The sequence below is a fragment of the Metarhizium brunneum genome, chromosome 1 (genome assembly GCF_013426205.1).
Source record: "Metarhizium brunneum chromosome 1, complete sequence".
Taxonomy (NCBI): Eukaryota; Fungi; Ascomycota; class Sordariomycetes; order Hypocreales; family Clavicipitaceae; genus Metarhizium; species Metarhizium brunneum.
In genome coordinates, this window is record NC_089422.1 from 4,529,441 (window position 1) to 4,557,429 (window position 27,989).

Here is a 27,989-nt window from a genome sequence, read left to right on the forward strand (position 1 = left end):
ACTGGGGAGTTACCACTGCCAGGTGACTGAGATCGACCAGCCTGAGAAGTGGAGTGGTGGGACGAAAAACCTGGTGGCATATGATCTGATCTGGACATTGACATTATCAATTACCTAGTTGGCCTCATGACAATGAGGTACAATGAGCAGCCTTTAGGTGAGATGGATATAATTAATGTTCTTTGTTTGAAATGCGTCGGATGTCGTATGAACTATGGGATGCGATTAGGGCAACGGCCGCAGGCGTGTGAAGAAAGTCGTGTTCGTGTTCGAAATGGAAGGATCAAGGAGTTGACAGCTGACGAAGCAGGCAAAAGTCTTGAAGGGAGTGGAAAGGCGCACAAGAAAATAGAAAACACCAGGTGGTCCAGTAGCCAGCTATTACAAGACGGTACTGTGACAACAAACTGGCCGAAGGAGACTCGCGGGGATTTTTGCTGAGGGGACCGAGACGACCGGTGGTGGACACGCAGCAAGGGATGCCGGGGCCAAAAAAGAATTGGGATTGCGTCTTTGGCGAACGGCAGTGTCGGGCGTCGGGCGTCGGGCGGCAGGCAACAGCTGTAGAAGCGGCGACAATAGCTGCAGCACACCTTTGTCAATGAAGCCAAAGATGCGATTGTACACGGGGGCTGGCCGCAGCCACGACGTCGGTCCGGAGTGCTGGTCTCGGCGAGAAGTGCCACTAGGGGGAAGAAAGCGAGGCAGAAATAAAGTTAAAAAACGATCAATATACAAAGCCTCATTTGGGGAAGACGGGGGGGGCTGGGGGTCGGAGGAAGAAGGGATGGAGGATGGAGGAGAGAGAGTGGAAAGAGAAAAAAAGAGCACTGAGGCTGATGGTGATGATGATGGGAGCGGGTTTCGTGGGCGGTTGAATTGACAGGACGTGGAGGGAGGAGGACGCATGGGGCTCCCATCCAGCTTGGTGCTGCTTCACTGGCTAGCTACCGAGTAATGGGCCACCCAACGAGCCAGCTGGCACATGGGAACTCTGTAACAGGCCAGGTCAACGTCAACTCATGTGCTGGCTGGGGCTCAGAGCACGCACGGATGCAAGAGTCAGGAGCGCCGCTGTGGGTGCAGCATCTGTCGGGCTGGCGGAGCGTTGACTGGACCTCAGCGCTGGCTGGGGGAGCCTGCACATCAATTGTCTGGTGGTCTAGCACACTGTGGTACAGTGAATTACGCGGCATCGCGGTCTCAAGGGTTCCTCAAGTACCAGCACTTGAGCACCTGAGACCACCTTGATCGGCCAGCATTGGACCACTTGAGGCTTCAAATGTCCCGGCCCGAATGCTGAGGCTTCCGCATATTGTATCCTTACAGCCTCAAGCGACGCGAGCGCTGATCTGGATCAGCGTGGAGGGCCAATGGCTTCAATTGTGCTCTCGGATTGCTGCTCTCTACCACGCAAGAGTCTGGTTGACACCCGAGACTTTTGACGCAACTGCCATGTGGGCGTTCAAAATCGTCTCTTCGCAAACCTCGAGCCTCCGCCAACGATTCCGCTTGACATGTATCATCCAATTAAAAAAACACCCCATAAAATCTTTTGTGATATGATACTTACTTACTTGAGTTATAGTAAATGAATAGTGATGCAGCCCGTGTAACCTTGCCACGACACCGCACGACAACCCGCCCTCAAGTCAAGGGAGCATACAACGGAGTACCTGGCAGCCAGTTAAAAGACGAGCCTCGCATTATTCTCTGATACTGAAACAAAACGCCATCACAGGGCTTATGTATGGACCAACCACTCTGTATCTCATCTATCAGAGAGTGAGGGCAGTTAAAATGTCAGGCACTACTATGCATTCAACTCGACGACATCCCATGTCCGCATCCCGACCGCCACGCGCCTTCGTCTCTTCTCGCACCCTGCTTACGAGCGTCTAGCCACAAGAGGCCCTGCACGCCTTTGCCTGCAAATCCAACGTCAGTCCGCCGTTGGCTCTGCATGTTCTACTGTCACATCCCGCTGTGTGTGCCAAGTACGGAGTAGTATTACTAAATTGTTGGCGTCGGCTTACCTGGACCTAGACCCAAGTTTGCTCAAGCTGTAATATAAACGGCTGTGCATACGGGAGATACGAAGCCCAGCTTTATGCATGTAATTCGTCCCGCTATCCGTGCACAACGCCCAAGACGCAGTCTGCCTCCAGTGAGTATCCAGACCACGCCGTCCATATTGTTTCTCCCAATATAGATACATAGGCGGCTGTTCACAACGAACAAACTGTTGAAGCGTAGCGTAAAACCTCGTGGTTCTAGTCCTTGCACGCCCCCTTTGTTCCGGCTACATTTGACAGACAGCCCTGCCCCTAGTAAATGATAAATGTCCAAAAAAAAAGGTGTACTCTGTAAGACGGATCATGCCCAATGACGATTCACAGCCCATCCGCTTCTTGGGTCATCAGATATCTTCTCGAATCGTCAACCAATTTCTCTGATGCGTCATCAAGAGGGTACAAGGAAGGGTAAAGCCTCCTTACCCGTATGGTGTTGCATCATCGCACGCAAACCATGCCGTCCGCGGAACGCGATATGTTAGCCTCCCTCTTCCGCCTGCACATCATCTCTCCCGTCCAGACCTCTCGGCATACATTGTATGATTAACGTGAATCTGCCAGGGGGGCAGCGGCCCTGATGATTGTGGCCAGCCAGGCGTCTCAATACAAAACCCCGGCCAGGCACACCTCTTGCGTTGCCCGTCACCCCCCTTTTCCCCCCTCGCCCGTCTTGGCTAACTCAGTCGGGCATTATTTCAGGGGACAGGCCATGAATGCCATTGGCGCATCATCAACTCGAGGGCCACATGGGAGTACGGGAGTAAAAAGGTCAACGTATAAAACGTCGTCCACCAAGCCAATTGCCAATTGGTGTGGCTGCCCTGATCCCCTTCGCCTTCCCTCCGGCTCCACATCACGTCTGGTACCCGCACCCAGAGACCCCCCTCCCCACCTTCAGCCCCTGGCCATGATACATACATGTCTAGGTGCATGAAGGTGCAAGAGGTACCAACCTAGGTACGTCGAAGTAGGTAGGTGGCCCTACATGTAGCATTCAACGAACATCATCATCTCGAACACGCAGCTTCCTGTTCGCGACTTCCGGGCCATGCTCAGATATCTACCAGGTAGGCACGCATGCACTTCATTCCCGACTCAGGGTAGGTACATAGGAATGAACGTGAAGCGGAGCTTCCTGCCCGGATAAAGACTTGCGTGATAATAATATCCAATCGTAGATCCTTCAACAGAATACTCCGTAGTGTACACCCGCTGACCTGTCAACCTGATAGCGGCTCATCGTCAAGCACACCAATCGCGGGCTGCATTCCTTGGGGCGATCCAAGATCTGCCAAACAAGTGATGCTGAAACACACACGTGAGCCTCCCTTTGTGCCTTGAGATGCGAGATGGGAAACCCGCCGAGACACCTACCCAGTATTCTTCTTGTATTTGCCTGATGTCCTGTCTTTGACAGCCCAGGGATTTTGTCAGCAATGACTCATATACTGCATTTCACCTGTGTCAAATGTGAAAAGAGCCGGGGAATACACTTTGCATAAATGATGTATCCTATTGCATGACCACATCCTCTATTTAGTATTAATATGTATCTCCAGGCTGGTTGAGAGTCCATAAATATGCAAGTCGCCACTGTAGCTGCAACTTCAACAAACTCCCTCTAAACCACCACTATATGTCTGCCTCTCCTCTTACAGAGCTCCCAGTACAGGAACGTCCTGAATCTAAACCCATGTGACCAAAACCACAATCCTTTCTCAGTCACAGATCCCTCAAGCACCAAACTTGTCAGACGCTTGCTCAAGAGGCAGATACGGTTGTCTCTGAATCCCAACCCAAACGCCGAAATATTCACGTCATTCTTGCTAAACCGGTATGCATGTCATTCCGAATTTAGCCAAATCGATCCTTAAAATGTGCGGTGTCCTGTTTGGTAAAGGGCCAAATTTGATGCACCTAGAAAGATAGTACTGTTTATTTCGCATGCTTCTTAAACGCCAAGAGCTCTGCTAAGCTGCCCAGTGGGCACCCGTATTTCAGAAAGTCATGTGCCAGCAGCTCATCAGCCGAAGCACGGCTTTTGACGTCTACGCAAAGACAGACTGAGAGGAATGCCTTGAGCTCCTTGCTCAACTTTTCGGGCTTCTTGAGGCGAGGGGTTCCGTTAGTGGCGATCAAATATAGAGCCTTCAAAGGCTCCTCGTTGAGATATGGCGGTTCAGATTCGATCATTTCAATGGCCATGATGCCCAATGACCAAATATCGACTTTGGGGCCATATTCCTTCTGCTTGACAACTTCTGGCGCCATCCAGTATGGTGTTCCAACCATGGTGGCTCGCTTCGACTTGGTCTCTGTGAGCTTGGCGCAAAATCCAAAATCAGCTGTTGTAAGGTTAGCATTCTGCCTTTTTTTTTTCATACTTCAAAAAAGCAAACTAACTGATTTTAACATTTCCCCGAGCATCCAGCAGAACATTGTCACTTTTGATATCTCGGTGGATAATGCTTTGAGAATGAAGGTGTTGTAATCCGTGGCAGGTCTTAAAAATGAAATGTTAGCAAGCCTGTGGCTTGTTTTCTTTGTGGGCGAGTCACAAGGAACATAACTTACTTCATTACAAATGGTCGAAATCTGCTCTTCAGAAATGGATGGGTTGTTGTCAATGACGTCCGTCAGAGCACCACCTTCCATATACTCCATAACAACCCAAAGTTCCTGATTGCTGTTTCGTAGGAAAGCATCTAGAAAGTTGACAATATTTCTGTGCCGACTGTCCTTCATGACCATGATTTCGTTTACAATCAGTTCCTTTCTTGGCTGATGGGCAAGATCCATCTGCTTAATGGCGACTTGTGCTCGGGCACCCTGTTGCCGCAGGACCTCTCGGGCAACACCCTGAGCAGTCTCCTTGATTTTGGCCACATACACGGAGCCAGAAGCCCCTTGACCAATCTTCTTCTGTTTAGAGTATGACATGTTGGGGTCATCCTTTGACACAGCTTCCTTGAGTTTGGCCATGACCTCATTTTCCGACATTGTCGACATGCGTACGTCTTGCTTGCGCTCCGACGGTGAGGGCTTGGCGGTGAGGGCTGCTTCGGCAGCCTTGATTCCCTCCGCTGGGTGAGCCTGGCTGGGCTTAGGTGCCACGTTCAGCGGCTTGACAGGAGCTGGCAAGCGTGACACACCTTGCGCCGGCTGCGGTTGTCTTGGCTGAGACTGAGTACCATTTGGATTTCTAGATGCTGGCGAACCGTCGTTGCGGGGGATTCTGGAGGATTGACCGGTAGGGTCGCGAGAGGAGCTTGCTTGAGCTGCTTGGGGAGGGCGAGGCGAGGAAGTAGATGATGGTGGGGGAGGAGCTGGTCTCTGAGCACGCATACCATTTGCTGGGCTCCCTGATAGCTTCGGCGCTGGGGGAGCGGCTCTAGTAGGGTTGAATCGATCGCCATGTGGTGAGCCTCCAGAAGTACCACCATAACCACCAATCTCTTGCTGGGCGAGGGGCACCTTGTTCTTAGGAAGGGATGCATTGTAAGCCTCGATGTCCCGGCGTTCTCGGTCTTCAGCCTCACGCTGGCGCTGGGCTTCCATTTGCTTCCTACGCTGCTCCTCTCTGAGGGCGTCCTGAGATACATAATTGGGAGCCATGTTCTGCATTTGCTGACGCTGTTGCTGCTGGTCCCCGAGAGTAGGGCGTCTTTGCTGGCCGTTGCTAGATTGGGGAGGTGTAGTACCATAACTCATGTTTCGCTGCGTTGGTGTCGGAGGGGCCGGACGAGGAGGAGCGATACCTGCCCCGGCCGCGGCCCCGATTTGTTTTTGTTGCATGCCCCCTGGAGGAGTAGGAGTCATGCTAGAATACTGGTTGGGATTTTCGGCTCTCTTCGCAAGATCGGTATAGAAGTCTAGTACTTCAAATACAGCCTGGGGATTGCGCTCATAATCTTCCTTCGTGATTGCGGATGAATTGAGTAGTTTCGACCATTCAGGCGGCAAACCGACAAATTCGCCGGTTTGGGGGTCAAACCCAACATGAACTGCGTGAGAAAAGTTGGTCGGGTTGCTCACGCCACCCATGCCAGGGCACGCGCCGTAGATGAAGTCAATCCACTCATAGAGTTCATCATCTCCCTTGACTTTGATATGTAGGGTCTTTGTTTGGCCATCGTCGTCACCCGGGCTGTTCGAAGCGCCATCGGGCTTTCTTTTGATTTCAAAAATGGTACCAGCAGCCTCAACCCTGCCAACATTAACAACATCTTTTAGATATAGGGTATAAGACACTTTGCCTCCTTCAGTTTTGTGGAAGTCGAGAGACTCCTTTCGAAGGATCAAATACTTTTGTTTCCAAGGTTGGATAAAGTTCTTGCTCTCCTTGACCGATGCCCATCCTTCTTTCTTGACAGCAACTCCCCCCATACCATCCATGTTATTAGACTGCTGGCGAGCGATGGGCAAGGAGATGGTAGAGCCGGTGTACGTCGATGTGGCGGTACTTCGAATAGGTGAAATGGCCATGTTCGCCATGTTGCCGGGTAGATTGGCACTGGGTGTTAAGGCAAGTCGAGGTCTGTCTGTAGGTGGTTTGGGAGCCGGGCCAGGGTTCATGAACTGGCTGGCGGAATAGAGGCTAAGACCTTGTCAGCTCGAAATTGATATCATAAGGTTGCTCAGTAAAGTAAAGCCAAACGAACTCTGACGGAGCGAGGCAATGATTCAATGGGTGACCATTGAATCAAGTTCCTTGCCCGCAGAGCCCGATAGTGAAATCCCGTACGAGCCAAGGCCAGTTTACAGACACCGGAAAGTCACTCATGAACGGGGCAGCACTTCTTTTTGTTTCTTCTCCCTGCAGGGTCTTAAGGGCCTTATGAATAGTAGTGGATGTGGTGACAAGTGGTTGGCTCTGTATTACGGGTTGAATGCAGCTGAGGGATCGGGGAGACGACAACCGAAACGACATCTACGTACCCGTTTTGTGCCATGGCTGCAAAAATAAAACGCGCCGACGTCGATCTATGATATGCAATGTGATGCCGCCGGTTTCGTCCGTTTCGAATGCCCAGAGCCCCTGGGACTGCCGTTCAACGTCTAGCCAAGCAGATACAGATACAGATACAGGCAGAGCGCAGAAGGGAGTTGGGCCAGGGCGCAATTGATACTTGCAGGGTACAACGTGATAAATAAAGAAGCGACTGGAGACAGAAACGAGACAAAGTTAGAACCAGGCCGCCTGCCTCTGAATCGCTACCGCAGTCTGGGGCGACTGTTGCTGACGTTGTGGTGAAGTCGAGACGAAAGAGGGGCGCCGGCGCATGAACCTGGGGGCTACTGATTGTTCTGGCGCGTCTGGCCTCTCTGGCCTCTCTGGCTCAGGAGCAGCGGTCAAGTGCCAGGGTCGTTGGGTATTGATTCCAAGAGGAGGGAGGGGAAGCGGGATATTCGTTTTGATTGCAGGCGACAGCCAAAATAACCACGGGCCTTTTCCAAAATAAAAAAAAAAAGAAAGAGGAGAAAACGAATGAGAACCAAGACAGAGTCGCCGGCAAACAGACAGTGAGAGCGTCGACGGTATAAAGCGGTCGGAAGCCGGAGAAGCGACTTGAAGCATGAAAGTGTTGGAGGAGGGAGGTCTGCAGCCAAAGACGACGAGGCAAGGAGGGATGGGCAGAAATGGAGATGGGCGGAGCACGGGCTGCGACTATGATGAGCACAGCACGGAGGACATATCCAGAGGCGGAGATGCTACACAGCACATGGGTACCTACATGTGCACCTACCTACGGAGTAGTAGTTGGTATGTGCAATCGAGCGCCGACACCAAGTCGACACCACCGAAACTAGAGGTGGGCTGCGTTTCGCGCAATCAATCGCAGATTGGGCGGTGCTGGCGAGAGAGGGCATGTGGGCTGTGTTGGATTGGCGCTGAGCCAGGGCTTCATATGTGTTACTACTGGCTAGCCTCTTTGTATCATTACTTGACACCAGGCACATTATACAAGCACGAGGGCGGCGTCAACAGGGGCTGGGCATCTGAGGCGTCAGAGTCGGGCATTGAGGCCGTACGAGATCTTTTGTCGGCCAGGAACATGGTGGGTTGGCTCGAACGAACTGTACGGAGCATGGAGCATGGAGCATGGAGCACGGAGCACGGAGCACAGAGTCTTGCATCTGCCATCTGCATGCATCCAGTAGCCAAGTTGCCAAGTACGTACGTACTAACTCCGTACTCCGTACTTTATGCTAAAAGTACAGATTCCCTGCGTGTCTGAGAATCGTCTACCCCAAGGACCGAGAGCACAGGGTATTGAATTTGCAGTAGTACTACTTAAGTAAGTAGTAATATCAAGCTGTGCTCACTTGTTCTTGTTTAAATTAGTCAGATGCCATTTTCTCAGTCGCCAACCTGCAAACGCCGACCAAGGACCTACTAGGTACTAAAGTACCTAGCAGGCATCGATTGATGCTCACTTGAGCAAGCAACGAACGGTGCAGCCATCACCAGACAACTTACTCGTCTTGGCAAGGTGTGGAGATGAATTGATGCGAGTGTCAGGGAAGGCACCACCCGCCAGTTTGTGGCCAACGCTGTTGGCTGGCGCATGGCACACTTGCCACTGGACAAAGATTCAGAACATGGTTGGGCCGCCTAGCCCCTCTCTAATGCTGGGCGAACGGCAGCAGGGACCAGCGGCAACGGGCAAGAACCAACATGACGAGGTGGCCAAGAGCCGCACCAGAGCTGGGGTAGGCAACCACTGCCAGCCAGTGACATTCGAAGTGGGGGAGGGGAGATGGAAATCGCTGGGTCGCTTCAGGACGACTCAGCTTTACGTCTGCTTGCAACATTCTTTTGTCAAATTTGCAGGCGGAGCGCTTCCAGATGCTCCAGACACAGGATTTACCTTGTCGACCCTGGTCAAACCGCAAACGAACCTGTCTTATCGTCCATTCGCTCGTCTGCAGGCAATGCGGGCAATGCCGACGTCAGTTTCGGGACTCGATTCACTCTGCAACGGCTTGACTTGACGCTATTTTAACGCTGCTCCCTATTACGTCCTCCTGCCTGCTTCCTCAGCATCGGACCGAGGTAGCGGCTGTTCACGGGCGTCTTATTCAAGCCACAGCAGTTTCGCCGTATTGCATCTTTGGCGTGCCTCCCTACTCCTCATTGAATTCGAGAAATCATACTCTATATCCGCTGTATTGAATTTGGAAAGGTCCTGGGCCCCTGAAATCTGTTGTTACGCCTTTGTCGCACTCATCAATCAGGGGCCGGCAAGATGAAACACCCTCTTATTTTCCCTTTCCCACCTTTCTGTCAAGCCAATCGTCTCAGTTGCCACCAGACATTAGCAATTTGTTTTACTTGTCGTTGAAACTCAAAAAGAACTACTAGCAACTAGCAAAACACTGAATAAGCATGTCCTGAGGCTCTCTAGGAACACGACGCCTGTCAAAAGCTCGTGTTTTCTCAAACATTCCACCATCTGTCCTGCGGGTCAACATGGCCCCCCCTCCTCAATCAATCTGTCCGGGGGGAGCGACTGGTATTTGACTATGTCAGATGCCTCACCGATATCGCGTGCCATGGGAGTCCTGCAAGGTTTGCTCTACTCCTACTGGGTTATACCAGTGTGTGCTTGTCGATTGACAAATCTACCCTACCATACATACATTTGGGTGCTTCTTAGAAGCACCCCACGTCCATCATTTGGTTGCCCGAGCCAACCATCCGACTGGGCCGGTCACTTCTGTACAAATTCAGGCCTGTTCAAAAAGTGACTAATCTCCCTCATATTAATTAGATGAAAAAGTCACGTAAAAGATACGAGTCGGTTGCTGTTTGTTTCATTGCGACTGACCCAAGTTTGAGAAACAGGTCCCAGCCACCTTGGCTTCCGTCGTGGTGGGCGATCTCTACAGATGCTACCTCAAACGAACAAACAAATTCTGTAACCGGCAAGTCGGAAAGCCATCTTGTCATCTTGGCAGTAACAAAATTTCAATGCAAGAAATGCTCCATTAACAAAACACCACCAGAGAGTCATCTGCCTCCTCACAGCCCTGCTATTGAACTCCCGCACGACCGCTTTGCTAGTGCCCACCGTCCACCGGGCTCGTTGCAGATCGCCGTCATTCGGTCCACCGTCCTCATCCGAGTTTCCCACAATAGCTACGGGAGTAGTTGAGGGCCTGTACCGTTGTATTTCGACCCCTGACTCGAGCTCCATAATGATGACATACATGGATGGACACACACACGGAGATAATCAATATCGAGGCATCCAAACACACACATCCAGTATGTATTTACACGCAGTTGCAAGGGGTAGAACCCACACTCTTCTTATTACAAGCCCCTTTAAATTATAGAGTGCGGAGGTTACTACACAAATAGCGCCCACCGCTACCTTACCTATATATTTAGGTATTAATTCAATAGTTAGGGGATGCTTGATATTTTGGGAACGCTGCTGGTTATCTCTCCCTCCACCCTCTAATTGTAATTGTAATATGACCCAAAATACGCCCTGCCCCCCCGGATATTGGCCGAATCAGAGTCCAGGAAAGAATTGGCCATAGATTCCGGACGTGATGTAGTGCTGCCGATTGTACGATAATTGAATGACTAGATATTCATATGAGCCTCGTTTATGAAGCCAGCATCTAGATTGACTCTAAAACAAGCTATATGCCACGCGGTTCTACGTTCGCTCAGAACGGCAAGTAAATATAAACCTGCGTATATTCCCATTCACACGACCGGCCTACATTCCCGTTCATCACACCGGCTTATTTATCATCTTCACGAGTGCAACTTTGCCTTTCGTTTTAGCGGACGGCAACTTCCACCTCCTGGCCCTCAAACTTGGGCAGCTCAGAAGCCACCTTCTCCCAGTTCTTTGAGCCGTCAACAAGAGCTTTGATAGCATCCAAGATTTTGGATTCTTCAGCTCGGACCTGAGCTGTGGAGTCGCGGTCTCTCAGTGTAATGGTATCGTCCTGGAGGGTCTGGAAGTCGACAGTGATGCCGAGGGGAGTACCAAGCTCGTCATTTCGGCTATATCGCTTACCAATACTGGCTGACGAGTCATCGATGCGACTAGAGATACCGGCAAGTCGGAGTTGTTGAGAGAGCTTCTTGATAATGGGGCGGAACTGGACGTTGTTCGATAGAGGAACGATAAGGACTTTAGTAGGAGCCACTGTGGGAGGGAATGAAAGGACCTATTGTTCAGCTCAGTTAGCATCTCGTAATGATATGTGATTCGTAGTATAGTTGGGGTTTGGGGCAACGCACGCCACGGGCTTCATCTCCACCGTCACTGCCACGAGTCCAGAAGTTGTGCTCAATCAGAGAGTACAGAATACGACCGATACCGAATGAAGGCTCAATGACGTTGGGGGTGAATTCTCTCGTATTCTCGATTCTCTTTCGGAACTCAATCTTGAGAGTATCACTGCCGACCTCAACCTTGCCATCGCCAACACCGGCAACGTCCAAAGAAATCTTGCCCGAGTCTTTGAGCTGCTTGGCGAGCTTCTCCCGCTCCTCTTGCGAAGTGGCCAGCAGAGCCGTCTCCACTGTCTTGGCATCCTTCTTGAACAAAGGACCAAACTTCTTCTTCTCAATATCTACTTGCCATTCCTCGATGACAAGGGGCTCTTCCAGACGCTCACGAACCACAAGAGGCGCACCAGTCTTCTTGGCATGGACCGAGAGGTCGTAGGCGCTGCGATCAGCACAACCAACGCACTCGACCCAACCAGAGCTAGTGAGCAACTCGGCGTCCCAGCAGTCGCAGGCATAATGAGCCATTTCGTTGGCCATGTGCTGACGGAAGCGCATTTTTGACAGGTCGACACCAATCTTGTCCAGAAAGAGGTGGATTCTGGCAAGGAAGTAGCCGAGAGTCTCATTGTCCACGAGGCCAGACTTGACTGCCTCGCCGACGGTTACTCTCTTGGTATCCGTCTTACCGGAAAGTTGGGTATCGCGATCCAAGAGGAGGAGTACAACGTCTTCAACTTCGTGGAATCGGTGATGCTTCTTGCCACCGTGCGGGTCAACAAAGTGTTCAATCTCGGCCATCAAGAATTCTCGGACTCGGAGCAGACCAGCGCGGGGCGAGATCTCATTTCTGTACGACTTGCCAATGGAGGCAGAGGCAAAGGGCATCTGGCTCTGGTTGAATTCAAGGAGCTTCGCAAAGTTGAGAAACTGGCCCTGAGCAGTTTCGGGGCGCAGGTAGCCGGGAAGGTTGCTGCTTGGGCCGATTGAAGTCTGGAACATGAGGTTGAACGAAACGGGGTCCGACGGCAAGACACCGGTGGCCGGGTTCTTGAGGTCGTATTTCTTGATGAGCTCACCAAGTTGAGGGCCGTCGTAGTTGTCGATTCTGGCCAGAACCTCTTCGTATTCCTGGACAACAGCATCGTCCAGCTTTACGGCCTCGGACTTGGCCTTCTTCTTCTTTTTCTTGGGATCGTCCTTCTCTTCCACCTTTTGACCACGGGCCTCCTTGTCGCCGTTTAGTCTCGCCTCGAGAATCGCCTCGACGAAGTGGTCGGCTCGCATGATTTCGCCGTTCTTGGGGTCCTTGCACATCCAGTCGGCAAACTTGTCGACGTGGCCACTGGTCTTGAGAACGTCGTGGGGCGTCAGGACAGTACAGTCGACCTCGAGCATATCCTCCTCAAGGATGAAGTGCTTGCGCCACAGATCGACAATGTTGGCCTGTAGGGAGCAACCCGGAGGACCATAGTCATACAGACCACCAACACCACCATAGATTTCGAAAGAGGGCGTGTAGAACATGCGCCGCCTCAGCATGGCATCGAGGACGGGCTTGTCAAGGGGTTGACCCTTGAGGGTCGTTGCCGTTGTAGTCATTGCGGTTTGCTGCTTTTTTTGCGACTTGGGCACCTGGTAAGCCTGGCGGGCTCGAAAAACGGAAAAGTGGCGCGGGCAGGTCGCTGGGCACCGACGAAATATGCTGCTGGCGACAAAGGAAGATTGATATGAAGAGGAAGAACGTGGTAAAATTCGAATTGGCTTCATCCACTGCGTATATCAAGGCGTTCAAGGAACGAAGTGCGTGAGTCACAACAAACTCTGGCGCACTTGATCCCTCGATGAACTGGATGGTGGGGTTAGAAGCGTCTCGAAGACGGCTCTGTGTGTGACTCCCGATTAAGGCAAGGCCTAACGAAATGGATCCAGGGGAAGGCCGCAATACCCTAACACATCAGATGTGGGAACTTGGGCAGCCAGAGGGGCGAATGGGAGCGCCTGAGGGTGGGTGTTCCGATTTTGGCGCCGATACGGAGGGAGCTTTGTACTGACGGAAACAGGTGAAAAATGGTGGTGGTGGTCGCGCCTGCCAGATGGAAACATTGAACCAGAGGGAAAAACTCAGGCGCCAGCAGAAGTCAATTCCGCTGCCCCTCCATCAGACCCAGGTACCTACACACCCAGCCCGGCAGGGTTGTGTACATGGGCCTGGCACCTCACAGCCTGAGGCACGACGGAAATGGAGCCATCAAGCTCCTTCAAGGCAATACCGTCAGACTCAACTGGTCCTTGATGAATTTGCTTGCAGATTCAAATATTTGGAGTCGCATCGTACTATGTCCATCACTCGGCATCTTCGACACGCTTAACACACTCGAGAGTCCCGGCACATCATCAAACAGGTTTACAGGTCTAGTCTCCAGCTGGCAGTTCTTGCCGAACTACCTAGGTACTTAAGTACTGTCACTGTTGTGCCTCATAGGATGGTTCGGCATATATAGGTGTCTCGTTTCATGTCAATTTCCATGCCTCACACTACACGGCTCCCAAGTCAACCATACTTGTACGACAGCAGTATTTTCTGCTATATAGATCTGCAATCTAGGCGCCACCAACAACATGTCGCAGAAAAGACATACTTGCATTGCCAGAAACAAGACAACCCCCCGGGTTAAGCATTCAAATTGAGAGGCAAAACGCACGAGACAGAATTTAACTGCGGCTGCTTGAAAGCCTCAACCATGCCTGACAACAATCATCATCATTTGTCAGCACCGCCAATCTCGCCGGCCATTTCACACTTTAAAACTCACCTTCAATGGCAGCGTATGTGCCTAGACCACACATCGATAGCGATGCCAAGAAATATACAACGTACCATACGTTGACAGACACTTGAGGTAAACCACCGCTCAGGAAACCGCGCATCAGTCGTTGAATCCGTCCCCTGTTGCGAAGCACTGCTCCCGTGGTCGGATCGAAACCTTCACCCATGTCCCCCCGCGGGGCGTGACGTTGGATACCGTATCCTAGTGCAAACAGTGGTGGGAGGGTATAAGTCAAATTCAACAAGCAGGTCGCAGAAATAATATTGATAAATCCAAACGACGTAGCACAGCTTAAACTGCGACATCTGAGAAATGTTCTGACCGAACTGGATTGTAACCTGTCCGAGAATCAGGAGAAGCCCTAGTGCCTGGAGACGGTTGGTGATATATCGCATGCTCGTGCCCCAGGTGCAGAACCCAAGATGACCATAATCCCTCGCCGGGAACTGGTAACTGTCGACGCCGAGATACACTCGCCAGATAAGGTGGCCGCTGTAGCCGCCCATGAAGCCAAAGATCGCGGAGAAGGCAATTCCTACCTCGAATCAGACAAGACAAAGTGATAGATGGGTAGTACAAGATGGCGAAATCGCTTACCTGATCCCCATCCTAGTGTATATCCATTGCGAAGCCGACTCCATATGGGCACAGAATATCTATCCGTGGTGATCAAATAGAAGCCTAAGCCACTTTGTCTTGGGCGCAACATAAGCCTGTTCCTCGGCCCGCGTCTGGTAAGCATAGTAATTATACTCTTCAAACTTAACTGCGGGATCGTGTGCCTTCCGAATCTAGGGTCTAAAGTAAGTAAATCTAGACGTTTGATCTTGCTCAGCCATAGGCTGAGATGGCTTCTCCATGGCCGATTAGAACGGGCAGTCGTCGCCTGCAACGGTATATATATGCAGACAAGAAGAAATTGTAAACAGTGTAAACCGCAGGCCAAAAACCGGTATAAATAAGAGGGAGGCATGATCAAGACCGACTCAAACCTCTTCTCAAAGCACCTAGGTATGTATGCTGCCAGTCGGCACGCGGACAGCAAGACAAACGACAGAGTTGGTGAGATGGACCAACATCTACAGCAACCGCCGGACGTCGCAGGTTACATGTCCAAAGCCCCATTCTTAGAGTGCACCTTGTATTCAAAAATTTGTCTTCTTCGTCAGCACCACGCATTCCACCAAGTCTTGCACAGAAACTCTCAATGTCCGGTGCTTCGTTCATGGCAGACGAGCTGGGCAGTTGCAGCAAGCCCACCACGTTTAGCAGAACCATGGCAATTCAAGACATGAAGTCAAAATGATTAGTAATGACATCGACTTTTTAAAAACAGCCAAGACCAAAGATTATCGTTCTTGCATCTCGATAACTACCCGTTCTTCTAGAAACGTCAGAGGTTCGATATGGCCATAGCATCACTTGCATCTGGTAAACTCCACAAGAAACGATTCAGCCAATCATATACCTACACCAACCTCAGTTGTACTCCGTACTAGGCTGCTCCTTATCTGCTGGTCCCACTCACGATAAGCCTGGAGAAGCACTGGCTGCCTTTTTTTTTTCAACTCTCTTGCCAGCCTTTTTAATCTTAGTGCCCGCCAGACCGACTTCTTCAACTATTAGACAACGACTTCGTGACAATCCGACTGACAGGATACCTAATCGCCCGTCCAAAAACTATCAGTTGCTCATATAGCCGTCTCTGAAATCCCAAGATTCACGCCTGTGCGCCTACCAAAATGCGGCCGCTCACAGAGCAAGAGACCAAGGTCCTCTTCACCAAGCTAGCCAACTACACCGGCAACTCTCTCAAGAACCTCATTGCGCCCCTCTCAGACGGAGACCGCTTCTGTTTCCGCCTAAACAAGGACCGGGTCTACTACGTCCGCCTATCCATCGCCAACCTCGCTACGTCGATAGCTCGTGACAAGCTTCTCTCATTGGGAACCTGTATTGGTACGTCCTGCACCACGATGACAAAACAACAAAAAACATTGCCAAGCCTGCCCTCCTCCCTTGATAATTAACTCCCCGTCCCTATACTGATTGCGTTATTTCTTCTCGTGTTGTAGGCAAATTCACCAAGACCGGCAAGTTCCGCCTTCACATCACCGCCCTCGAAATCCTCTCCGAGCACGCCCGATGGAAGGTCTGGGTCCGACCCAATGGCGAGATGCCCTTCCTCTACGGCGGTAACATTGTCAAGGCCCACGTAGGCAGATGGTCGGACGACTGCCCCGAGCACCAGGGCGTGGTGGTGTACAACATGAACGACACGCCGCTGGGCTTTGGCATCACGGCGAGAAGTACCGCTGAGGCTCGGCGGTTGGACCCGACGGGTGTCACATGTTTCAGGCAGGCGGATTGCGGGGAGTATCTGCGTGATGAGGATAACTTATTTGCTACGACCTAAGACGGGGGAGGGGGGGGGAACAAGGATGATGGATAGCGTGGATGATGGTTGGCGTTATTTTTGGTTCATTTGGGGCATCATTCTTGTTACACTGCATAGGCGTTTAAAAAGGACAGATTTTCACATGGGACCAGAGCAGATTGCGAGTTGACCATATTATGCAGGGATATTACGTCCGAAGACAGCAAAATGTTGATCTTTTTATGGATAAGAGGGAAAAAAAAAGGAATGCAAAAGCTGCCAATGCCAATATCTCTAACATCACTTCTCTTGTGATTGTAGTATATTCTGAACACAAACTGTAGTCGATCCGTGTCCGAAAAATAAGAACAAAATTACGCTATGTGGGAAAAAGGGTGCCTTGCGACGGCACATGCCGTGAACGTCATCAGAAAAGATCGCTGATGGGAGTCACAGGACGGCTATCCTTTCTATAGAAGCCGATGTGAGACCGCTGAGCAACATACTCGCTGTCTGCATAGCCAAGGATGCTCTGAATGTCAGTGCTCTGGTGTCCCATGATCCTCGTAATCTCCGCAGAGGCATAGTTCACCAAGGCACGGCCAACCTCCAAAGGCTCCCCGTCCCACATGTGTCCGTCAGGTCCTGGGGTCGACCTGCGGGTGACGACGGCAATGCGGACCACCTCGTGTTGTGCAAAGTTTCCCGCAACGTCAACAATGCCGACGGGAAGCAAGCCAGCCTTGTCCATCAAGGCCCTGTGGCAGCCTTGATCAATGAACAGGGTGCCATGGGGGTGGGGAGTGTGCAGCAACCAGAAGTAACGATCTGAGATCGGGTCGCTCGAAGGTAGGAACCGCGTGTGCAGTGGAGGGGGCGCATCATCGTCCACATGGGAGGACGGGTCCATGAGGTTCAACGAGGTGGTGGTATGAGACAAGGGCGGCTCGCCATGCTGGCTCCGCTGGTCATCAGAGTCAGATGCAGATGAGCTGCTGCTGACCTTTTGCGTATGCAGGTAACGCACGATGCCGAGGATGTTCCCCGGATTGGAAGACCGGGTAATTATCGTGGTTACACCAGCCAGAGTCCCCAGCTTGGCAGCGATAATCTTGGTGCTCATACCACCTGTTCCCAAAGAGGAACCGGCACTTGATACTATTTTGGATGCTAATCAGTTTCCACTTCTCGATTTAACCTTGCGATGGAGTGCGGGGAAGAAGGCTTACCATCTGCTTCGAGAACGGAGAAATCCTCTACAATCTCAATGGGCTTGGCATCTGCGTTTGTTCGCGGGTTCTTGTCGTACAGACAGTCAACGTCTGTCATGAGGAACAAGAGATCAGCGTGAACCATGGCCGCAGTGATTGCCGAGAGGGTATCGTTGTCGCCAAATTTAATTTCAGAAACAGCAAGGGTATCGTTCTCGTTGACAATGGGAATGACTCCCATGTCCAAAAGTGTGTTGACTGTATTCTGAGCATTCAGATATCGTGTACGCTAGTGCACAGCTGTGTTAGTGCCGGTCCGAAAGCGAAGGATAAGAAGGGAGATGAGGCCCAAGAGAGAGGCGTACATCTGCAATGTCATTTCTAGTCAAGAGAATCTGAGCAATTGGCTGTGACAAATGACCAAACAGGCTGTCCCATAGGCTCATCAGACGGCACTGTCCAATGGCTGCCAGAGCCTACCATGGAAAATGAATGTTAGCGAGAGGAAGCTCTGTTACTACCCGTTGGATAATTATCCAGCTTCGCTTTTAGCTTACCTGGAGTTGAGCGAGATGCTTGGGGCGCTTGTCGACCTCCATTCTTTGGAGGCCGACGCCAATAGCTCCGGAGGAGACGATGACAACTCTGTGGCCATTCTTTCTCAGCTTGAATGCAGTGTCCACAATCAAGGTAAGAATGGGCAGAAGAGGCTCATGAGTCTTCTCGTCCACGATGGAGCTCGTCCCTTTACAATGTGACCCGTGTTAGACGCAGCGTCTGGAACATGAAGAATAACAAGACATGACGGCGACAACGGTAGGCCATTTCCGTTGAATAGGTAGAAAAGAAGGGGGCCTAATTGTCTCAGAGACGTACCCAGTTTAATGACAATTGTCTGTTGATGTCGTGACCGCTTCATCTCGGCGGCTTTTGATTCTCAGGGGTCAGCAAGTTCGTGAGGAAGACCAGATCCATGAAAGGCTTTAAACAGAAACTTTGAAGAGACAGGAACAGGATGCTTTTTGAGACGAAATGGAAAATAAAATAAAAATAAGAAATGAGAAACGAGAAGCGAAGCAAACAAGAAGAACAAGAGGAGAGTCGGCTGACATGGAGCCATACAATGCATTGCGAATTGGACTTCCTTGTCAAAACTCTGCAGAGTTGTACATGGTACAATGTCCTGACGGCGCTCCCCATACGTCACAGGCATTCTCACATGTTGGCAAACTTACTTTGAGACTCCGTAAATGCCTCGTCCGTCATCTTGAAGACTTGCTTTGGCGCGGTGTTGCATCCCCTATGGGCATTGGCATTCATTATTTTGGACGTCTCCAGACCATCTCATTGGATTTGAAGCATCATCCCAGCCCGACTTCGGACCCGCTTTCAGATTGCGTCAGTTGTCATAGGCTGCTAGAGTCGCGCCGACTCATGCAGACTTCAGGCAAAAAAGCCTTGACGAATGTTTCGCTGCACGTGAAATGGCCTGGCGAGGTACTTGGGTACGTACTCTGAGCTGATGTATGTACTCCGTACTTAGTACGGAACAAATGTACGAAGTACGGAGTACCTAGGGACATACTCTGTACCAACAGCCAATGGACGAATCATCTTGGAACTAGAACCAGGCCACGTACCTTTTTAGGTACCTACCTAAGATTCCCGCTACCTGGAATACTTAGTAGAGAGGGACGAAGCCCCTAAAAAGCGTCTCAATAAGTTCCTGAGTACCCAGGTACCTGATCTGGTAGGTATCTAGGTACCTAAGTAGAAGGTATCTTTTGACTAGCAGTACCGAGTCCGTATTTTTTGCGACACTGCGAGTCGCAGGACCACTCTTTCGCGCCTTAGTAAGAGCCGCCCCTGTGCCCTTGTGGGCCTGGCCTGCTCACCGCCCGCCCAAAGACAGCTCGCCTGTCCCTCTTCGGAAAAAGGCTGCATCGATCGGCGCGGCGCGGCAGAAATTTGCACCGCCAGCCCCATCCACTCACTCCTTGGACCACTCGAGGGAGGCAATCCATGTCCATGCTGGAGCTGCTGGAGCTGCAAGACGCTAAACCACAGTTGCGCACTGCTGCGGTGGGATTTCACGCACTCCAACGACCGCACGAAATATCAACCTTCCGGCCGGCCCTGTTGCTCTCGCTTTGCAGAGTCTTGCCAGGTACATGGTACGGGGCGGCGTTTCATCCACTCTATTCCAATCGCGATATCCAGTCAGCGGCCAGCCTCACCCACACCTAATATATACAGGACGAGATCAACCGACGCAGAAAACCAAGGCGGCTGACTCCGCCTTTGCCTGGAGACGGGTTGAGAGGCAAAGCAAAACAAGCAACTGGACTTGCCTTGGGTTGCCCTCGGGTTACCTTGGGTTGTAACCGCAATGGCGTCTTCGAGCGCCACGCCCCCGTCGACATCGACATCGACGTCCGCAGCAGCCGCAGCCTCGCTCCAGGTTGCTGCTGCTGACGCGCCAAGCGATGGAAAACTGCCAGCCCGGCCGAAGCAATTGGTCAATGACCCTGCCCGCACTGGCTTCGATCCCGAGACGAAATGGTGGATGAACTACTTCAAGATCCTGTCGAACCAGATGACCCCGGAGGGCAAGTTTCACTATAGAGAATGGCGGTACAAGGTCCACGAGGAGCGCGACTGCAAACGCTGTGAAGAGTACAAGGACTGGCTATTCACGTATTCCCCCGTAGTTCGATTCCTCTCCGACAAGATCCAAGACCTCAATGGCAAGCTGGACCGCTCCAACATCCATTGCCGTCGATGCCCCTCTGTCCTGGAGGAGGATGGCACGGTAAATCGCCAGGCCGGCGGCTTCGATCCGAACCATGGCATCCTGATATGTGCAAATGAGGTGCGAGACCGTAAGCACATGGAAGACACGGTGGCACACGAAATGGTTCATGCGTGGGATCACTTGCGATGGAAGATGGACTGGGTAGGAGACAAGGACTTGAAGCATGCCGCATGCACCGAGGTTAGTCTGCACAGCCTGCTTTTCGCAGCCCACCAGGTCCCTTGTGACCGAGGCATCATTATGGCCGTACTAACATGTTTTTGTTCCCAGATCCGAGCTTCAATGTTGAGCGGCGAGTGTCGATGGACAAGAGAAGCCTTCACCCGAGGCCAGTGGTCCGTCACGCAACAATTTCAAAACTGCGTCAGAAGACGGGCAATACAATCCGTCATGGCCCGACCCCGGTGCAAAGATGACGTACAGGCGACCAAGGTTGTCAACGAAGTTTGGGATTCATGCTTCTCCGATACGAGACCCTTTGACGAGGTATACAGGTGATGAGGAGGCCTAGTTGAACGACTAAACTTGTAACAATACCACGTAATCTCCCCACAGGAGGACGTCATGTTAGACATGTCTGTATTATTCCAATGCTATAACGATACCCTGAAACACGCGAGCTGCTCAATATGATTTGCTTCATATCGTTTGGTCCTTTTGAAATATTCGCGCCCTTTCGCCCCCGAACAAGACAGGGAGGGGGGGGGGAGTGGAAAACCAAAAAAACAGAGGAAAAGAAAAGAAAGAACGAACACCCCTTTACTCCAAAACATGCCGACGAATCCAAAACACTTTGCTGTTGCTGTGTACCAACTCCGCCCTTGTTTGTGACAATGATAACCCCGACAGAAGGCCAAATAAGTTGTGTGTATGCCCGCGTTCCTTCAACGCCCCTTCTCACGGTTGGTAGCTCGCTCTCCTTTAACACAGTGCTTCACAATCCAAGGGTGGACCTGGACTTGCTCAAGAGAGATTCTCTTCTCGGGGTCAAGGACAAGAAGCTGGTCACCCAGGTTAGCCAAACTGCATATTCCCACCGGGCCAGGAGCGAAATAGATGAATAAAATACGTACTCTTTTGATGAGGTCACTAGCCTCCGGGCTCACAAACGACGGAATCGACATATCCGCCCTTTGAATCCTTCTCTGGGTCATGACTGGCGTATCCTCAAACGGAGCCTCTCCAACAAGGAACTCATACGTCAAAACCCCCAAACTCCACAAGTCCACCTTTTCATTGTAATAATTATCCGACGACCCAGGCTTAATCATCTCAGGCGGTAGATAATCCAGCGTTCCGCACATGGTTTTTCGCCTGTTATTAGGAGCGTGCACACTCCAGCCAAAGTCGGAAATCTTGATCTCGCCGTGGATGCCCACCAAGATGTTCTCAGGCTTGATATCCCTGTGAATAACATGCTTGCGGTGCAAGTACCTCAAGGCCGAGGCCATCTGGGCAATGTACTGAGCCGACTTCCACTCCGGGAAGCGGTTCTCCCTCCGCAGGTGCTTATACAGCTCGCCCTTGCCGGCAAACTCGAGAATCAAGAAGATGCGCTTGCTGTCGTGGAAGTGGCCGAACATTTGGAGAATATTCGGGTGGCGGAGGTTACTCTGGATTTCAATCTCGCGACGAACTTGGCGCTCGACGCCGCCGCCCTGGATCTCACTCTTGTGCAGGACCTTGAGGGCGCAGATGAAGCCCGTGGTGCGCTCCCTGGCAAGGTACACCCGGCCGAATTTGCCCTTGCCGAGGGGGCGGCCGATTTCAAACATTCCCAGGTGGAACTGCTTCGGCAGGCCGGGCTGCTCTGCCAGCGAGGAGGCCTTGCCGACCGCCGCCTCTGGCCCTTCTTCCGACGTGCGTGCTGATCCCGCCGACGGCAATGGCTTGCGGGTAGGCGATGCCGGGTTGTTGATTTTCCGCTGGGCAGCCTGCGAAGGGAGAGTCACGGCGGCGACGGCATTGTGGCTCTGCGACTGAAGTGCCACTTTGAACAGGTTTGTCCGACTGCTCCCGAGGGAGAGTTGTTGTGCTGCCACCGATGAGGCAACAACGGTCTGAGGGGGGGAAGAGACCCGGTGTCAGCGATCACGGCTCGTTCTCGTCATTGAAGCACCGGCGTCTGCGGGCTGCTTGCTTACCTTGCCTTTTGCGTAGAGCCTCGTGCCCTCCCCGTGATCATTCTCGTCCTGGACGGTCATGCGCTCGAAGCGCGTCTCGAGGGTTCGTGAAGCCATTGGAAACCCCCAAAACCGGACGGTGTATCGAAAAGGAGCTCTAGCAAGTTTGCGCAAAGGGCGGGAGAGCGCAACAAGGAGCACTTGTGATAATGGCTGTGGGATAGGGCGAGGGCCGTTGCGGGATGGGGTAGGCCAAACAGTTGGGGTTTCGGGTTGCCACAGCAACGACAACGTCCGGCTCCATCGCCGTCTTAGACATGTGTGGGGGTGTCTGTAGTACAAAAAAGGAAAAAATGACATGCTCAAGAATCAGAATAGCTAAATTGTTGTATTGTCCACGACTTTTCATTCGCCTCCGGTTTGGGCCAGGCCATGTCTAGCTGTGAGCCCATATATGCAGCGGCACTGCTGCATGTAATCTGGCATTGTGCCCGATCAGTAGCTAGTATCCCGAGGCGGACCAACCCAGTCGGCAGCTCACGTAATACCAGCTAGAGCCAGGAACCTCAGTATAGTAGGAAGTTCCATTGACACACTCTACGAAATAGAGCAATCCATTATTCCACTGGAAATATCTGAAGACTTCGTCTCGTGAAGTGACTGGGCGAAAATGGGGAGGAGGGGGAGGAGGAGGAGACCTTCGTCGACACGGATGGCCCACAGGCAGGTCATGGACGGGGGCTGGAGGCGAGGGATTCGTCTGGGGAGCTCTCGGGGCCCTTCCCCGGGGCTGTCTGCGCACTCCTTCTTGCGGCATTGTTGCTGACGCTCCAAGGGCTTGAGTCCGAAATAAGAGCAAGGTAAGTGTGGCGGATGCCGTTGTAGTAGAAGGAACAAGACGAATGGGAAGTAGTATATGCCTGTCCTTGAGTTGATTGTGCAAGGGTGGGAGTAGATGGTTCTCTCCGTTTCTGAGATAAATTTGTAAAGTGATGGTTTCTGATGTTGCGAGAAGGATGAGAGGACGAGGATGAATATGTATATATAGATGAATTTAGAAATACAGTATGACTCTATACACACCAAGGTGGCTTTTTTACAGCAGCGCCAACATAGCGTCCGCCTCAAGCCGGGCCAAAGTTTAATGCTTTTTTACATTTGGAATTTGATACGGCAGAGTACGCCTTCATACATGCAGCACTACATGTTGGAAATCGTAATTCACCAGAATGTGTGAGCCTGTTTATGAGAGCACGAGTATTGCAGCTGCGGTTGGCACAGAAAAGGTCATTGTGAAGCTGTATCGTCGGTGGCATTGAGAGGGTCTGAGTTGAAAAGGCGCCATATACTATTGTATTCAACACATCTGCCTGTCAAAAGGGCTTGCGAGTAGGACCTTTGATGGACTCCAATCTTGGGTGTATGATTCACCGTATAATCCGCCGCGACTAATCTTGTTGCGTTAATCTGAACATTAGCTTTGGCATGAACAAAGCATCACATACATATTTCAAAAGCCATGCAAGCCTAGCACAGCCAAGATCGCAACTTACATGCTTGCTGGGTATGATGAGCAGTCGTCTACGTTTGCTGGCCAAGTCACAAGTGGGCATTCGGCCGGAGCCGGCACGGGCTAGGAAACCTAATAATTATAGTCATACGGAAGGGGGAAAAAGACAAGGGGAAAAAAAGATGAAAAAGAACCAAAAAAGAAAAGAAAAAAGAACAATCGAGGGCAGGAGCTAGCCGCCAATTAAACACTTCCCATCAAGAAGCAGGTGTTCCAAGTACGGAAGTAACAAAACCGCCAGGAACGACCCACCCCGCCGAGAACCCCGCCAGGCCCCTCAAGTCTGACAAGAATGGAAGCCTCAACCTCCCGGCGTCACATCCGGCCGAGTTCGCAACTCGGCCATCCTCATCACACCGTCGAAAGCAAATCTCGCAAGAGCGTGCCACAATGCAGTCCCGCCGCCTGCCCCCGATCCCCCCGGGGCCGACCGGCCGTCCCCCCACCCTCAACCATATCAACGACGTCAACGAGCCGTTTCCCACGCGCGATGCCCTTCAAGCCGCTACCAAGAGCCACTCCCAAGGAAACTTCACCATCTCAGCCCGCAAGCTCCCCATCTCCAAGGCCGGCGCCATCGACCACCTCACCGAGAAGATCGGCATCCCCATGCCGGAGATGATATTCGGCGACAACATTGTGTCCATCCTGCACAGACCCTCCAAGTGGTACTTTGAGTTTAACACCCCAGATGCGCTGGACGCCGTGGACAAGACGGACAAGCACATGCTCAAGGTAGCCTACGCGCGGGACTGGGAGAGCACGCGAGAGGGAACAACACAAAACATCAAAGAGGTTGTCAAGCCCTACGACTGGAGCTATTCCACCACCTATGCGGGAACCGTGGGCGTGGCAGGCCAGCAGCAGCAGCAGCAGCAATACGATGGACCCTCTTCTTCCGAAGCTGCAAGCAGCCCAATCGTCCCGCAGTTCCAACCGACAGACAAAAAGATACCAGTCGAACTACTAAAGAGGCGCGACCCGATCCTCTTCTTCGACGAGGTAGTTCTGTACGAGAGCGAGCTGGACGACAACGGAATCTCAATGTACAGCGCCAAAGTGCGCGTCCACCAGCAGCGCATGTTGATCCTGTGCCGCCTGTTCATGAGGCTAGACAATGTGGTCGTCAGACTGCGCGACACAAGGATATACGTCGACTTTGAGACCGACGAGGTGATGCGAGAGTATACCGCCAAGGAGGCCAAGTTTGACGACGTGAAGCGGGTGCGTGTTGGTCCCTTTTTTCTTTCCTTTTTGTATGTGTATTTGCCATACAGTCGGGTGCTAACCCTGCCCAGAAGCTTGCCATGTCAGGGCGTCTACCGGATGACATTACTGTTGTCTTGCGAAACCCAAACGAGTTGGACCCCTTGCTGGACATTGTGCAACACCAGACCGAGGCGCTTTGCCTGAAGTAGACGGCGGGGTGAGTAGATGGGGACAGATGGGATTGATATGAATTGCGTATTTAGACATCATGGCGTTATAGGTAGGAATTGCGCATTGCCGCTCGCATTCCCATGGGACGAGGCGAGCTCAAAAGCGAAGAGAGGTCGTCAGATGTTTGTATAAAGTATGGAGTCGGCAAGAATATCGCTGCTACCACGTCGACGACATTAGTTGAGGCTCATGCGCACGAACCAAGTTTCTTTGTTGGTCATCAAAACCTGCTGACAAGTACAGAGTCTGGTACGACAACGTTATTCCCACACAAAGCCCCAGGGAACAAGGCGTCAGAATAGTCACTAGCCAAGCCGTATGCCGCATGGGTATTCAGTAAAAATTAGCACACCCTACAAAATCATGATGCTAAACTAATATCAATCACCGGGCCCCTTTTCCCATCCTGCACCCATACGCCCAAACACCGTAAACAACCTCCCACCTGCACTAGACCACCAATCCATAACTCATCAAGTTTTCCTTGTCACCTTCACCGCGCTCCTAGCGGCGATGACGGCTCGGTAACCTCCTCAAACGACAGCTCCCATCTATCTACTTCCTTAAACTTCGTACTCGCTCTCTTCAGCTCATCCGCATTCTGGATATCCTCTGTCACGGACGCCCCGACATCAAACGTATCGTCCGGAAGGGGCTGGAACTGACTGTTATCCTGCTCCTCCTCACTCTCATTCTCCTTGTCCTCCTCGTGGTGGTGTGTTTTTGAGGCTGTCCTGGCGGAGCGCCGCACAGAGACGGGGGTTTGCTTTGGTTTGAGGATATTGCGTCCCTGACGGGACGTAGTTCTGCTTGGTGGGCGACTGCCTTTTCCGCGTCGTGGTCTGGTATCCTCGCCGTCCTCTCCTTCGGTGTCAATGTCAGATTCTTCCCTGTTATGCTTATATCGCCGCTTAGGGAGAAGGTTTGTAAGGTCAGCGGTGGTGGGTTGCTGAGAACGCTGGTGTTTAGAGCCTCGGGTCCGGGTACCATAGTTGGGAGAGTGCGTCAGCGATGGCGGTGAGGAGACGTCGGATAGGTCGTCCCTATTGTTTCTGAGAGGCGTATTGATGGATGGGCGACGGTGTCTCTTGGCAAGTGTGTGGATATCTGGCCAGACACTGTCATCCGCTTCCGAGTCGCTGCTGGCCGGGGGGGCATTGATTTCATCCATATTGATGGGCGTGGTCGCTCTGGCAAAGTGAGCTGCTGGCGGCGACGCCGACGCCAACTCGGAGAGCTCGGAGTCGCTGCTGATGTCTATGCCGCCGTTGGCTTCGACCCGCGCAACCTTTTCGGGTCGAGGGCTTTCGGATTGCGCATTTCCCTCGCTCTTTCGCTTTCTGAGTGAGCGCCTGCGCCCCTCAGGCAAGGGCGAGGGTGAGGGCGCGGGATCGCGTGCCACATGTGCCTGACTACGTCTCGATCGACGCCTGAGGTCCAGAGGTGTTGATTCAGCTTCTGGTGCGAATTCGCCCTCGCTTTCAAGCTCAGAGTCCCGTGCTACGCTTCCTGCTCTGCTGCTTGCCGCACTGCCTGCTATACTGCCCGTTTGCGAGCGTGCTCGTCGAGATGTCGCCAGAATGCTCGGCTCTCTGGCGCGTCTTCGGAAGATGCCAATGTTGAAGGAGGAGCTGACACCGGGCGTGTTGGTACCCCGGCTGCTGGGCCTGATGGGAGGATCGTTGCGTCCGATTATGCTGGACTGGCGGGATCTGGGTCGTGTTTTGAAGTGGCCAAGGGTCCCAGAGGAGCTGGCCGCTGAATGGGGAGCGTCGGGAATATCTCCGTCTGCAAAGCTGTCGCCCAAGTCCCCAAATACATCGTCATCGGCCAGATCCAGGCCAGTGGTATCCCTTCTCATGGCAGGCGTAGCCATGGCGCGTCGTCCAATTTCAATCGAGCTTCTTGTGTCATCAGGGCCAGGTGTAGATGTAGGGTCCTCGTTCGCAAGGCTGTCTAGAGCCGCATCCCTTCTTTGGTTGGCTGCACGAATAGCATCTTCCTCGTCAAGACGCAGACGAGCTCCCGTGGATCGCGTCGACCTTGTGCGGCCTCTCGTACGGCCGCGCTGTTCATCGTGGTCATCTGTTACGGCAGCGGGCTCGGGGGAATTTGAGTCGGTCGTTGGTGGCGCCTGACGCGCCCGCCTTGCTCGCGGCATGGTTGGCAAAGTACCAGAGCTGGGCTCTTGACTGTTTTGCAAGAATTTATGCTGCTAGGCTAGAGATGAGGAAAAGAGGACAATGACGCAGACTTTGTGAGATCAAAATCGGGAATTGTGGCTG

General features: G+C 52.2%; 9 protein-coding genes across 9 annotated transcripts; 4 read left to right on the forward strand and 5 right to left on the reverse strand.

Moving 5' to 3' along the window:
• Positions 1 to 4,010: 4,010 nt before the first annotated feature.
• On the reverse strand, positions 4,011 to 6,569 carry CLA4 (Serine/threonine-protein kinase CLA4; the record flags this gene model as incomplete). Its single annotated transcript, XM_014693680.1, has 3 exons — positions 4,011 to 4,420; positions 4,479 to 4,578; positions 4,650 to 6,569. 3 exons carry the CDS (start codon positions 6,567 to 6,569, stop codon positions 4,011 to 4,013), a joined length of 2,430 nt encoding a protein of 809 aa, XP_014549166.1.
• Positions 6,570 to 10,877: 4,308 nt separating this feature from the next.
• Positions 10,878 to 12,939, reverse strand: GRS1 (Glycine--tRNA ligase 1; the record flags this gene model as incomplete). Its single annotated transcript, XM_014693679.1, has 2 exons — positions 10,878 to 11,273; positions 11,347 to 12,939. 2 exons carry the CDS (start codon positions 12,937 to 12,939, stop codon positions 10,878 to 10,880), a joined length of 1,989 nt encoding a protein of 662 aa, XP_014549165.1.
• Positions 12,940 to 14,590: 1,651 nt separating this feature from the next.
• G6M90_00g013570 (uncharacterized protein) lies at positions 14,591 to 14,731 on the forward strand (the record flags this gene model as incomplete). The annotated part of the gene is made up of 1 exon (XM_066129747.1): positions 14,591 to 14,731. The coding sequence occupies one exon, from the start codon at positions 14,591 to 14,593 to the stop codon at positions 14,729 to 14,731; it is 141 nt and encodes a 46-aa protein (XP_065986071.1).
• Positions 14,732 to 15,910: 1,179 nt separating this feature from the next.
• Positions 15,911 to 16,584, forward strand: nip7 (60S ribosome subunit biogenesis protein nip7; the record flags this gene model as incomplete). The annotated part of the gene is made up of 2 exons (XM_014693678.1): positions 15,911 to 16,127; positions 16,244 to 16,584. 2 exons carry the CDS (start codon positions 15,911 to 15,913, stop codon positions 16,582 to 16,584), a joined length of 558 nt encoding a protein of 185 aa, XP_014549164.1.
• A 388-nt stretch (positions 16,585 to 16,972) lies between these two features.
• On the reverse strand, positions 16,973 to 18,675 carry G6M90_00g013590 (uncharacterized protein; the record flags this gene model as incomplete). Its single annotated transcript, XM_014693677.1, has 5 exons — positions 16,973 to 17,703; positions 17,775 to 18,045; positions 18,122 to 18,232; positions 18,314 to 18,501; positions 18,633 to 18,675. The coding sequence occupies 5 exons, from the start codon at positions 18,673 to 18,675 to the stop codon at positions 16,973 to 16,975; spliced, it is 1,344 nt and encodes a 447-aa protein (XP_014549163.1).
• Positions 18,676 to 20,145: 1,470 nt separating this feature from the next.
• ATP23 (Mitochondrial inner membrane protease ATP23) lies at positions 20,146 to 21,069 on the forward strand (the record flags this gene model as incomplete). Its single annotated transcript, XM_066129748.1, has 2 exons — positions 20,146 to 20,751; positions 20,842 to 21,069. The coding sequence occupies 2 exons, from the start codon at positions 20,146 to 20,148 to the stop codon at positions 21,067 to 21,069; spliced, it is 834 nt and encodes a 277-aa protein (XP_065985728.1).
• A 386-nt stretch (positions 21,070 to 21,455) lies between these two features.
• On the reverse strand, positions 21,456 to 22,811 carry ark1_0 (Serine/threonine-protein kinase ark1; the record flags this gene model as incomplete). The annotated part of the gene is made up of 3 exons (XM_014693675.1): positions 21,456 to 21,572; positions 21,645 to 22,631; positions 22,716 to 22,811. The coding sequence occupies 3 exons, from the start codon at positions 22,809 to 22,811 to the stop codon at positions 21,456 to 21,458; spliced, it is 1,200 nt and encodes a 399-aa protein (XP_014549161.1).
• Positions 22,812 to 24,654: 1,843 nt separating this feature from the next.
• On the forward strand, positions 24,655 to 25,682 carry Tiprl (TIP41-like protein; the record flags this gene model as incomplete). The annotated part of the gene is made up of 2 exons (XM_014693674.1): positions 24,655 to 25,488; positions 25,563 to 25,682. The coding sequence occupies 2 exons, from the start codon at positions 24,655 to 24,657 to the stop codon at positions 25,680 to 25,682; spliced, it is 954 nt and encodes a 317-aa protein (XP_014549160.1).
• Positions 25,683 to 26,197: 515 nt separating this feature from the next.
• On the reverse strand, positions 26,198 to 27,865 carry G6M90_00g013630 (uncharacterized protein; the record flags this gene model as incomplete). The annotated part of the gene is made up of 1 exon (XM_014693673.1): positions 26,198 to 27,865. The coding sequence occupies one exon, from the start codon at positions 27,863 to 27,865 to the stop codon at positions 26,198 to 26,200; it is 1,668 nt and encodes a 555-aa protein (XP_014549159.1).
• Positions 27,866 to 27,989: the final 124 nt, after the last annotated feature.